This window comes from Narcine bancroftii, chromosome 2, assembly GCF_036971445.1.
Source record: "Narcine bancroftii isolate sNarBan1 chromosome 2, sNarBan1.hap1, whole genome shotgun sequence".
NCBI classification, from domain to species: Eukaryota; Metazoa; Chordata; class Chondrichthyes; order Torpediniformes; family Narcinidae; genus Narcine; species Narcine bancroftii.
Window position 1 is genome coordinate 22,462,457 of NC_091470.1, and position 12,728 is coordinate 22,475,184.

At 42.7% G+C, this 12,728-nt stretch overlaps 1 protein-coding gene across 1 annotated transcript in view; it reads right to left on the reverse strand.

Annotated features, from left to right (window-relative positions):
• Positions 1 to 12,728, reverse strand: part of LOC138753279 (latent-transforming growth factor beta-binding protein 2-like) — a 266,073-nt gene that overhangs the window by 152,123 nt on the left and 101,222 nt on the right. The window contains exon 5 of the mRNA XM_069916102.1: positions 7,527 to 7,697. Coding sequence (XP_069772203.1) covers positions 7,527 to 7,697 — 171 coding nt within the window. The remainder of the gene's footprint in view (positions 1 to 7,526; positions 7,698 to 12,728) is intronic.

A 12,728-nucleotide genomic window follows, 5' to 3' on the forward strand; every position in this document is an offset into this window, starting at 1 on the left:
CCACAGGATGCCTAAACACAGCAGCAATAGATATTCATCAAGACAAATGGTTACTTAAACAAAAATTGCTTTGAATTATCTTTAAACATGAAAACAGAATCACACTTTAACTTAACTAACCTAACTTAACCTCCTTCTAATTCTAAGTGCACATGTATGTAATGTGTGTGTAAGTTCAGAAAAGTTCTTTGGTTCACATTCCAATCTCACTTCTCACTCCTCCAAGTTCACTGGTTGTAGGCAATTCTTATACTGTCCACATAATTTAACATTTATAAAGTTCACCAGGCTTTAGTGCTTGAAAGGTAAATGGTTACTGCTCAGGAAGGTTCTTGTCAGTTTTCAGAAAGAGATTTGTTGTTCCTTTTTAATCACCCATTTCAGTGTCTTGCTGACAAAACTTGCCCCTTCAGGGTTCTCCAGATGATAACCTCTTTCTCTCAGGTCACAACAGAGTTCCTTTTTGTTTCTCTTATTCCCAGTGAAACATTAGACAGGCAGTCCTCTCCTCTTGCATGAACCACATGGGCTTTGACCAGGCCATCTTCCCAAATGAGCTTTCCACAAGCTTGCCAGCTTGTCCTGTTCCAGTCACAGCTGCTTCTATAGTCTGTAACACTGTATAAGTGAACTGTATATGTCTCTCTCTCTCGTTCTCTCTCTCTCTCTGAGAGAGAGCCTATTTGACTCCCTCTGCTTGCAAAACCACATGACCCTCTTAGAATAGCAAGTTCTCTTCCAGACAATCTGCAGCTCTAACAAGCTCTTTCATCTGTTGCCTTTTGTAAACAAAAATCCATTAGCGAAGTCACTTGAGCACTCTCCAAAGCTCTTGCAAAAGCTGTGGAGTCAATATATCTAGCATGGGGCAGAGCTCCAGTATTTTAAATAAAATCTGTTTTAAAGTGTTTGTATGTTACCTACTCTAACAAACCTTCCCCAATTTATCTCCCAAAAATATATCTATATACTATCAGAGCATCATGTATTTATTTGCAAAGAAGAACATTCTTGCAGGAACAAATATGCAGTGATTTAAGAACGTGGGTTGTTTTTTCTTAATATTGTGACTGAGTCATCTTTGCTGAAGAGAGCAAGAACTTTGCCATCTGTTTTGAAAAATTATCATGTGCATTCTGTTCAGTTTATTTGAATTTTTATGAACCTCCAAGCACATGTGCAACTAACATTGTAAACTTATTGATAGGCCAGGAAAAGGAGAAACAATTTGGGAAAAGCTGGTGTCTACAGGGATTTGCAATACACCAAAGTGTTGGGGAAACTCAGCATCTAGAGGAAGTAAAAGACAGCCGACGTTTCAGGCCTGAGCCCTTCGGCAGGAATCTGGAAAAAGATAGAGGGAGGGGAGAGGGGCTACCACATCTACCCCCCCCACCACACCTTTTTATTCGGATGGTAGATGAGGTGACTAAGGCATTTGAGGTTATGCTGGAAATGTAAAATGCAGTAATTGGGGCACAGCTAGACTGCCATGTCCTGGTTCTGTCAGGGAAGGAAACGTAGCAAACAGTTTTGAAGACAGACACTGCCAAAAACCCGGTGGAAGGCCGTGAACAGTATCTTAGAGCAACAGCCACAGTTACCACAACAATGGATTTCCGGTGCCCCCATAGTGCTAGACACTACGCTTCCAGACTGGGACTGCAAAGTCACCTTCGTGTCCACCGACGAGCTGCACAACAACGTGTCATCTTCAAACCAAAGTTTGACTAATAAAGGAGGTTGCTTGAGCAAAAAGGCTTAATAATGATTGGTCAGGCTGGAACTGTGGTCAGTAGAAGAGGCTTTAACATAATATTCTTCTTTGGCTTGGCTTCGCGGACGAAGATTAATGGAGGGGTAATGTCCACGTCAGCTGCAGGCTCGTTTGTGGCTGACAAGTCCGATGCGGGACAGGCAGACACGGTTGCAGTGGTTGCAGGGGAAAATTGGTTGGTTGGGGTTGGGTGTTGGGTTTTTCCTCCTTTGTCTTTTTTCAGTGAGGTGGGCTCTGCGGTCTTCTTCAAAGGAGGTTGCTGCCCGCTGAACTGTGAGGCGCCAAGATGCACGGTTTGAGGCGATATCAGCCCACTGGCGGGGGTCAATGCGGCAGGCACCAAGATATTTCTTTAGGCAGTCCTTGTACCTCTTCTTTGGTGCACCTCTGTCTCGGTGGCCAGTGGAGAGCTCGCCATTATAACACGATCTTGGGAAGGCGATGGTCCTCCATTCTGGAGACGTGACCCACCCAGCACAGCTGGATCTTCAGCAGCGTGGACTCGATGTTGTCGACTTCTGCCATCTCGAGTACTTCGGCGTTAGGGATGAAAGCGCTCCAATGAATGTTGAGGATGGAGCGGAGACAACGCTGGTGGAAGCGTTCTAGGAGCCGTAGGTGATGCCGGTAGAGGACTCATGATTCGGAGCCGAACAGGAGTGTGGGTATGACAACGGCTCTGTATACGCTAATCTTTGTGAGGTTTTTCAGTTGGTTGTTTTTCCAGACTCTTTTGTGTAGTCTTCCAAAGGCGAAATGGATAACTATATGTCACAGATTTAAGGTGATAGGTGATAGGTGAAAATGTTAGAGAGAAGCTGAGAATTTATTTTCACCCACAGTGTGGTGGGGGTCAGGATCTAACTGCCTGAACTGACAGTGAGAATAGAGCCCTCATTACAATGAAAGGTTAGACAAACAAGAAAATTTGTGCAGCAACCTGTAATCTAAGAACTGAACACCAGAGAGCGCTAAATCTCAATACCCTTTTATGTTAAGCCAAGACACAATGGAGACACAGCACCATAGATTCCTTTGACATACATCACTTGGATCATCGGGGTAAGAATCTCACATAACTCATGTTTTATTAATACAAGATAGAAGCTCCTTCTACTCGCAAAATTTACATTAAACATTCTACATCAATGTAAGCTACCATCGTTTGTCATTAACATAGAACCCAAGAAATTAGTACCGTTACAATTGGTAATGCTGACCCATTAGGAACCAAATAACGTGCAAACGTTCCTCAACGCAAGAATTCTAAAGTTAAATAAACTAATTCACGTTATTTTCAGTTCACAGAATTAATAAAGTGATTTGCCAAGAATGTATTAAATAAATCTGTTATTCTTGACCTCCACCCAAACACTGGCATTTTGTAACTTTAGTGATACATGAAACATTAACGGGTACTCCATTACTCTCCAACTTTCAGACATAATGAACTTATTGCCGTCTGGCAACGAATGCTTAAAACAACCTGGCAACTCAAAAAATATGTTTGAAATTTCATCGTGAATTTACACAAGGAAATGAAAGGATAACTTTATGCAGACTACGTTGGTGTGCCAAGAATTGACATTACAGTTTGTTGATTCTCCCAGAATTACATTAAAACATTTTCATTAAACATCTGTGCCAAAGTACATGTGGTGAAATCCAAAAGTGATTTGCAAGAACAGGAAAAATGGTAATTTTATAATGATAGCTCCTACAGATCAAAATAGCTCAATAGTCCGAAGTTCTCATTTTATACTGATCTCCTTAATGCTCTGGAATAATTTCACACAAACGTTGAGTTTCTATAGAAATACAATTAATCACACTGAATCAAAATGAACTTGGTTCAAATTGAGTCGAAGGAATAAATTCTCTACGCAATTCTTCTTCTCTTGTATATCCAGAGAGAATGAAACCCTTCCTCCCCCCCCCCCAACTTTTAATGAACAGTGCATTTATTCAAAGATCTTTCCTTCCTTTATAATAAATTACAGAACAAGATGGGACCAATTTCCCTGCCATTTTCTGCAGTGAGCATCCATTGACTGAATTTAAAAAAAATCATGACACAATGTGATACACAAAAGTGCCGGCGAAACTCAGCAGGTCACACAGCATCCAGAGGAAGTAAAGGGTAAAAAACATTTTAGGCCTGGGGTCTTTGTTAAGTTATCAGGTGCCTGAATAAAAAGTGGGGGTGGGGGGTGGGGGAGGAGAGGAGAGAGGAAGGAAGGGGCAGGGAGAGGATCACAGGCTAAGAAGTCATAGGTTAATATTAGGTATTTGGCTGGAGAGTTCCCAGACAGAGAAAAAATTATCCTGTTCTTCCTTTTCCCTTCCTCCCCCAACCTTTTAATTTAGACACCTGCCAGCCTGCCATTTGACGAAGAGTTCAGGCCTGTAACATTACTTCCCAGAGATGCTGCGTGACCTGCTGAGCTTCTCCAGCACTTCTGGGTGTTCCTCGACAATTGCAGCCCTTACAGAATTTCCTGTTGGACGCCATGAAATAACATGAGATGCCGGCCTTCTAAGACTCTCCCTCCTCTGAATGGCATGGTCTCTTCTGGACAGTCCATGGAAGGGACAGGGATGAACTTCAGTCTGTTAATGCTGCAGACACATCACTGACAAAATACGGATGGAGGGGCCTTTTACAATTTTTAAAAATAAAACTTGCACTAGGCAGCACGGTTGGTGCAGTGCCTTTACAGCGAATCCCGTGCTGGCTGCAAGGAGTTTGTATGTTCTCTCCGTGTCTGCGTGGGTTTTCCCTGGGGGCTTTGGTTTCCTCCCATCTTTCAAAATGTACTAGGGATTGTAGGTTAATTGGGCGGCACAGGCTCATGGGCTATAATGGCCTGTTACCGTGCTGTATGTCTAAATTTAAATTTTCTCTCACACTATTCCCACTGAATCATCCTATGGATGACATATTAGAACCTTAGACACTACAGCATAGAAACAGGCCCTTTGGCCATTCTAGCCTGTGCCAAACTATGATTCCACCAAGTCCCACTGACATGCATCCGGACCATATCCCTCCATACCCCTCCCATCTACATACCTGTCCCTATTTTGCATAAATGTCAAAATTGAGCCTGAGTTTGCCAGTTCAGCTGGCAGCTTGTTCCACATGCTCACCATTCTCTGCGTGAAGGTTCCATTAAACTTTTCCCCTTCAACCTGAAGCCACGTCCTCTAGTTTTTACCTCTCCTAGCTGAGAATATTAGCATATCCTTCTCAGCTTTTACTTCATTCCTTCACATTTGCCATGATCATAAGTTAAACAAGAAAGTCTGCAGATACTGGGGTCGAGGGCAGTATGCAAACATGCTGGAGAAACTCAGCGGGTCACTCAGCATTCAGAGAAAGTAAAGGGTGACCAACGTTTCGGGCCTGGGGCCTTCATCAGTATAAGCAGAAACAGGCTGGCACCTGAATAAAAAAGATCGGAGGAAGAGTAGAGGATGGAGAGGAGCACAGATTAACAGGTGAATACAGGAACAGGTGAATACAGGAACAGATCAGGGGTGAATACAGGTGGAGGGTAGAAGAGAGAAAAATCTGAGAAGTGATAAGGGAGAGGGTAGTTGTCTGATGGGAGAGGGATGGAAAGAGATTGGGGACCTGCAGACAAAGGCCTTAGGAGAGATTGATAGGAAAGGGAAGGGAAGGCAGGTGGGGTTTTCTTAAACCCCGGTCAGCAAGAGGGCACAGCTGGTATTTAGCAGGGCAGCCTGAATATCTTTCTGCTTGGCTCTCCTTTGTCTCAGCAGCAGTGGTACAGGAGGCACAAGAAACGGTAAAGGCAGATGAGATCTCAGAAGGAGATGAGCAACATTGACCTCCCTTTAGTCTCTTTGCAGACTCTAAAGTTGGCTGCGGCCATAACAGCAGGCTCGGAGGAAAGAGATTGGTTCTCACACAGGGAGAAAAATAGTAACTGATCACATTTCCCCAGTACCTGGATTGGATTATGGTTCTAGACTCGTGGATGACATGTCTTTGATCCAAGCAAGTCTAAGTAAAACAAAGCAATCGAGGAGAACGGGGCCAGAGAAGCTAATGAGATCTGCGTCGTCGGTCCCTTATGGGTTACACTGCTCCCTCAGAGACACTTCACTTGTTCCATGACAGACTGAGTCAAGTTTGTCTATTCAATATTCCACAGCAAGGGACACCTTGTCAAGGGACATCGTCTGACAGAAGGTGCGACTTAGTCTGTTAAACATTCCAAGTGATGGAAAACAATCCATTTGGAAATTATCAAAATCCAAAGAAAAAATAACATTCATCAATGAGTATGAACTTCTTTTATAAATGGACCATGAAATAAAACAATTTAATGATTTTTTTCAAAGCTCTGTACCTAGAATTTTAAACTTCTATTTTTAAATCCTAGTTGTTTAAAATTTTTTACTTCGTTACCTTTTCCTTTTCATTCAGTCTAAAAGCTGTGGATAACCACGCTTTGTCTGATTTGACATTCAAATATCAAAATTTAGTTATCATCCAGATTAAACTGCAAAAGGAAGAATCATGCTTTGGAAAATTATCGTATTTGGGCAGTATGGGGCTTGTTTTTAAACCAATCCAGAGGTCGGCACGGTAAGCATAGCGGTTAGTGCAAGGCTATTACAGCGCCAGCAACCCGAGTTTGAATCCGCCATAAGAAGATCGCACGTTCTCCCCGTGACCTGCATGGGTTTTTCCCAGGGCTCCAGTTTCCTCTCACTCTTCAAATCGATGGGGTTGTAGGTTAATTGGGTATAATTGGGCTGCAATCAGCTTCCACTATGTCATAAATAAAAATTTCACAAAGCTGATTAAGCCATGGGCAAGGAGAAATCTGCTGTTGTTGTCCCTCAAATTGCATTTATCATTCCCCATCGCTAATCTTCTTCCACTCACTGAGACTTCCCTTGAAACACTGCACTCCAGGTGCCTGTGTCTTTCCCACCAGATCCCAGTTTTAAGCTGTTCCTGTGATACGTACTACTGATGGGTGGAGCATGTTCTATGTACGTTCTGCTCTTTGGCGTGAAGTATTGAGTCTTGGCAAGGCTATTCAGGAAAGAGAAAAGGCAGAGCTTAATTTTATTTCTACAGATTATTCTGGCATTGCACCTCTTGTCTCTTACATTTGTACCTCACTTAATTGTACACTGTACCTGCATTATCCAAACTGCAGGGAAAGCTTCCAACTCATCTCCGCGCTGGCCACTACTTCCAAGTCTAATTTTATTATGAACTTTTTCTCTGCGGGTGCTATGCAAATGAGAGTCCAACTTAAAACATCTATGGTCTTACATAATGACCTGTCTAATTATTATAATATTATAAATATAACTAATGTTGACCTAAGATTAAAATTTGCCCTTAACTGTTCTTCACAGTCTGATTACACTTTACAATATGTGAGTCTCAAGTTACAGATTAACCTGGATGGACAAGACCTCTGGTTACCTTCCATCAGCTGTGAAATGCGGAAGTCTGCAGATGCTGTGATTGTAGGGAAAAAAACACACGGTAAATGCTGGCGGAACTCAGCCGGTCTCGCAGCGTCCATAGCAGGTAAAAATATATTACTGATGTTTCGGTCCTGAGCCCTTCTTCAAGGTAATTTACTGTGTGTTTTTACCTTCCATCAGCTGACAATACTGGACATGCAAGCCAAATAATAGGACAGAATTCCCATGTTCTTTAAAAAAAAAATTTAGGAACAATAAATGTACTTACAGATTCGAAATCCAGATTTGGACACAGGGCCATAACCATTTTCACTGTAAAGGGTGGTTGGATCACCTTTCTTACAATTGTTGTAACAGTTTCCATTTCTACACTGGCGCTTGCAAATAGTTGGGGTGAAGATGATTTTTATTGCGCCAACATTGACTGACAGATTTGCTCCTGTAAGAAATAACAAGTTTGGGAGATGAGCAAAATATAAATGTCAAAAAGTCTGGTTCGTCCGTAGCTTGGGAAATGCCAGGCCAAATTCATCGGTATGCAGAAATATTTGCAACTAAACTAAGCAGATGGCAGCTCGGATATCTCACAAACTGAAAGAATGAATGGATTGCATCTAGTTTACACCGAAACACAAATCGGGCAGTTATAATAGAAATAGGGTTGTGTGGAATGTTTGTAGACATGATTAAATTGTACCAAACTAAAGAAAGGCGCCAAAACAAACAATGGTGGTGTTCCCTAGATCAAGTTCATATTGTTTGAGGAAGATCAGGGCATTAACTCAAGCCCTCAAAATGCAAATCATGTCCAAGTGCAACGATATTCCTCTCCACGTGTGTGTTACACACACACACGTGCAGGGATTTGAAACAGCTGGGGAAATGGGCTAAAATGTGGCAGATGGAATTTAATGCAGATAAGTATGAGGTATTGCATTTTGGAAGGACGAACCAAGAAAGGACGTACATGGTAAATGCTAGGGCACTGAGGAGTGTGGTAGACCAGAGGGATCTGGGAATACAGATACATAATCCCCTGAAAGTGGTGTCACATGTGGATAGGTTTGTAAAGAGAGCTTCTGGTACATTGGCCTTCATAAATATTGAGTACAGGAGTTGGCATGTAATGTTAAAGTTGTATAAGACATTGGTGAGGCCAAATTGTACAAGTTTGGTCTTGTAACTATTGGAAAGATGTCAATAAGGTTTAAAGGATGTTGAGAAGATTTACCAGATATTGCCCAGTCTTGAACTGAGTGACAGGAAAAGGTTAAACAGTTTAGGACTTTATTCCCTGGAGTGTAGAAGAATTGGGGGGGGGGGGGGGAAGATTTTTTAGAGGCATACAAAATGATAAGGGGTATAGACAGAATAAATACGAGGGCTTTTTTCCACCAAGGGTAGGTGTGATACAAACCAGAGGACATGGGTTAAGGGTGAAGGGGGAAAAGTTTAGGGGGAACTACTTTAGACAGAGAGTAGCAAGAGTGTGGAATGAGCTATCTGCTGAGGTGGTGGACACAGGCTCAATTTTAACATTTAACAATAATTTGTTAAGTACATGGATGGGAGGGGTATGGATGGATACCCATAGATGACGGGCTGAAGTGTCTCTGTGCTGCAATATTCGATGGTTCCAAGTCTTTGAAACTGTCGGTAGATCAGGCAGTGTCTGTCAAGGAGTTTATGCTCTATAGCGATAATTTTCCCCTATTGTGATAGAAGGCGGTCAATTTTAAAAGTTTTAACTTGCGGAGAAGTGTGGAAGGGGAATCAAGAGTAAAAGGGAAGAGGAAAGGCATGAGGGATTAAGGACATGGTGCCGCTGGTTGAAGGAGAAGGTTACACTAAGTGAAGACCCAGCTCGGTCTGGAGAAGGATTTGGAGAAACATAAACCTAACGGAACTGAATCCAAACCTCCAGATGAAGAAAAACAGCATAATCTACAAACGTGCTGGAGAAACTCAGCAGGTCAAGCAGGCATCCACACATAGTAAAGGATAGCCAGCGTGTCAGGCATTTCCTACAATATGTGGGTAGCCTTGATTTGGCCCTGGGCAGACATATCAGCGTGGCAATGAGGTGTAGAATTAAAATGGTTGGCCCCTTTGAAGTCCTTGCTGTGGCAGTAGACAGAGTGAAAGTTTCTGACTGTTGGGAATGTGAGGAAAAAAATACTAGAATAGCCATTGATCTCAAATGTTGAGTTAATATATCAACTGGAAGATGTGGTGGGGTTCCTAGAACTTGCGTTGAACTTTTCAGAGAGGGCAGAAGCAGAGTGATTGTAATGGGAATGGAGGGAGATAAAAGCCACTGTGAATTCTCCTTTACAGACAAAACAAAAGACTGACAAAAGGCAGTGCTGCTATTTAGGGAACTGACCTCCACCTTACAGAGGCTTGATGCCAGTTAAATAAAACCACAACATACAGCACTGAGGCTAAGATACTAGCAAGGGCTTAATGATTAGTTAGCATACAGAGCCAGGAATAAATGCGGCGTGTTCAGGTTAAGAGGCTGTTAAGGAAAGGGTGCTGCAGGCATTGGTGATGGGGCTTCAGACATTCATAAACTCTAGTAACGGCAAGGATGATGGATTCAAGTGCAATATTCCAAAGTTTGCTGTTGGCACAGAGTTCAGGGAGCAGTGTGAGCGGGTTGAGCTGACGCCTCGCAGATCCTGCGATCCGGGTGCAATGCTGCCTGCGTAAAGATTAAATCTTCTCTGTGACCACGTGGGGTTTCCTTCTACGGCCCAAAGGAAAATCAGCTTTGCCGTTGCAAATGACCCCTTATGCGCAGGCGAGTGGTCACATTAATCCCACAACTGCATTCCCACACTGCACCTGCTTGGTGCTAATCCATCTTCCTTTTCATTCTATACTCTGTAAATTGTGCTCTTTACACAGCTGTCTGAACGCTAGAGATCACTTACCAGACTGCACACCGAAGAATCCTTCTCCCTGCATTAAGTAGAACGTGACTAAAGCAGCGTAAACCCTGCAACAGGCAGTCGATGAGTATAGGGAGAGAATGAGATTAATGTAAAAAGGACACTTGAGGGATGGCACAGAATCATCGAGCTGAGGGGTTACTTCCGTGCTTTCTAACTGCGAGGATCCTGCATTGGGACTTGTCAGCAATTCCGACAATTACATGAGCAAAGACATGGCACCTGAAATATTATCACTCCCTTAGGTACAAAAGGTTAGGAAGACTGACGGATTTTCAAATGGGGAGTGGGGATACATCAATAACATGCAGGGGCAACAAGCAGTGAGGAATGCAAATGGAATATTGGCATTTAATGCATATAAATTTGAGTATAAGAGGAGAGACATGGTTGCTGTAACCCCCCCCCCCCCCCCGCCTCCTCTTTGTGATTTTTATAGATATAGATGGATGAAGGAGTGAAGGAGTGGGTCAGTAAGTTTGCTGAAGATACAAAGGCTGAAGGTGCAGAAGGTTGTTGTGGTTCCAACAGGGTAGAGGCAGGATGCAGAGTTGGCCAGTGAAGTAGCAGAGGGAGGTCAATCTGGATAAGTGTGGTGATGCACTTTGGAAAATCAAACTTGAGGATGAAGTACAGGGTTAATGGCAGGATTCTAAATAGCATGGAGGAACGGAGAGATCTTGGGGTCCAAGACCATTGATCCCTCGAGGTTGCCACGCAAGTTGATAGGGAGGTTAAGAAGACATATGGTGTGTTGGCCTTCTGTGGTGATACAACCACTGAACTGTTGGTGAGTGCTTGTGCCTGTACTGCCTACTGCAGGGGGAAACCCATTGTACGGCAACAGGGAAAAAGCTGTCCTTGTGCCATTGAGGGCTCATCTTTTGCTTCCTGTACCTTTTTATCGATGGTAACAGAATGAAGAGGCATGGCCTGGGCAGTGGGGGTCTTTGAGGATAGAGGCTGTTTTTTTTAAGACACTGCCTCATGTAGATGTCCTTGATGGAGTGTAATCTGGTGTCTATAACTTTGCAGGCTGAGTTAACAACCCTCTGAAGTTTTTCCTTGTCCTGAAATTTGGTGCTTCCATACCAAGCAGTGATGCAACCAGCCAGTATGCTCTCCACGATACGCTCACAGCAATTTTCAAGAGACTTCAGTGACAAAACGAATCTTCTCAAACACCTCACAAAGTATAGCCACTGGTGAGCTTTCTTCATGCTTAGATCAATATGGAGGCTCCAGGATAGATCCTTGAAAATGTTGACCCTCAGGAAGTTGAAGTTCTTGACCATCTTCACTATTGAGCCCTTGAGGAGGACTGCGTCATGTTCCCTGACTTCCTCCTGAAGTCCACAATCTTTTCATTATTTTTTATAAAGTTGAGCGTAGGGTTGTTGATGTGATACCACTCAAAGACCTGATCTATCTCCCTCCTGTATGCTTCCTCATTGCCGTTTGTGATTGTACATGTAGATGGTATTGGAATTGTGTCTTGCCACACAGTCATGGGTGTATTACGAGTCGAGCAGTGGGCTAAGCACGCATCCTTGGGGTGCACCTATGTTGATAATCAGTGAAGAGGAGACTTTGTTTCCAATTCGTACTGACTGTGGTCTTCTGATGAGAAAGTCAAGGACCCAGTTGCAGAATGGGGTAAAGAGGCCAAGAGTTTGCAGCTTTTTGACCAGCACTGAGGGAATAATGGTATTGAAGGCTGAGCTGTAGTTGATGAAGAGTAGCATATGTATGAATTCCTCTCAGAGGTGGGTGCTCTTTGTGGAAACTCATTCCCCAATTTCACTCAAGGCAAGGATTAATAGATTTTCAGATAATATAAGACTTTAGGGAAGAAGAGTTGGTCTTGGAAAGTGGAAATATCTCATTGAAAGATGAAGCAGGTGTGAAGAGCTGAACAAAATTGAACCAGGTGTTGGTTATTACTATGTTCAGAAATCAATCTATGGACCCCACTGTCTCCAGGACAACTCCATCTTTACAGAGAGATTCAGCCTGTGCACAGTACACCAGAAAAAAGGTCTCTACATTGTAAAGTCGCAGGATAACTTATTCATTTTTACACCCTAAAGACCTTACATCCATTCATCTACAAGATTTTTCCATTTGGTGATGAAGCACTTATTTGAAATCAATACCCTTTTCAAAGCATCTGCTTGTCTCAAAAGCAATTCATTGCTCATGAAGAACTCTTGAAGTGCAGTTATGGCTGTAATCTTCAAAACATGTTAGGAAATACATGCAGAGCAAACTCCTACAATAGTAGGACAAATATGACTAGATAATCAATTACTGGTTGTTTTGTTGCTAGATTCTCCTCTGATGTTCTTCCACATCGACCCAGGTGTCTGCCTGAGATAGCAAATCTGGATTATAATAATTGTTTCACTTTAAAAAAAACAGTAATACTTCTGATATTGATGGTTTTGTGCGTGGTCATAATGAGGTTTGCAGCGAAGATTTTTCTGTTTATATTTTGGGCACACATTCATCTG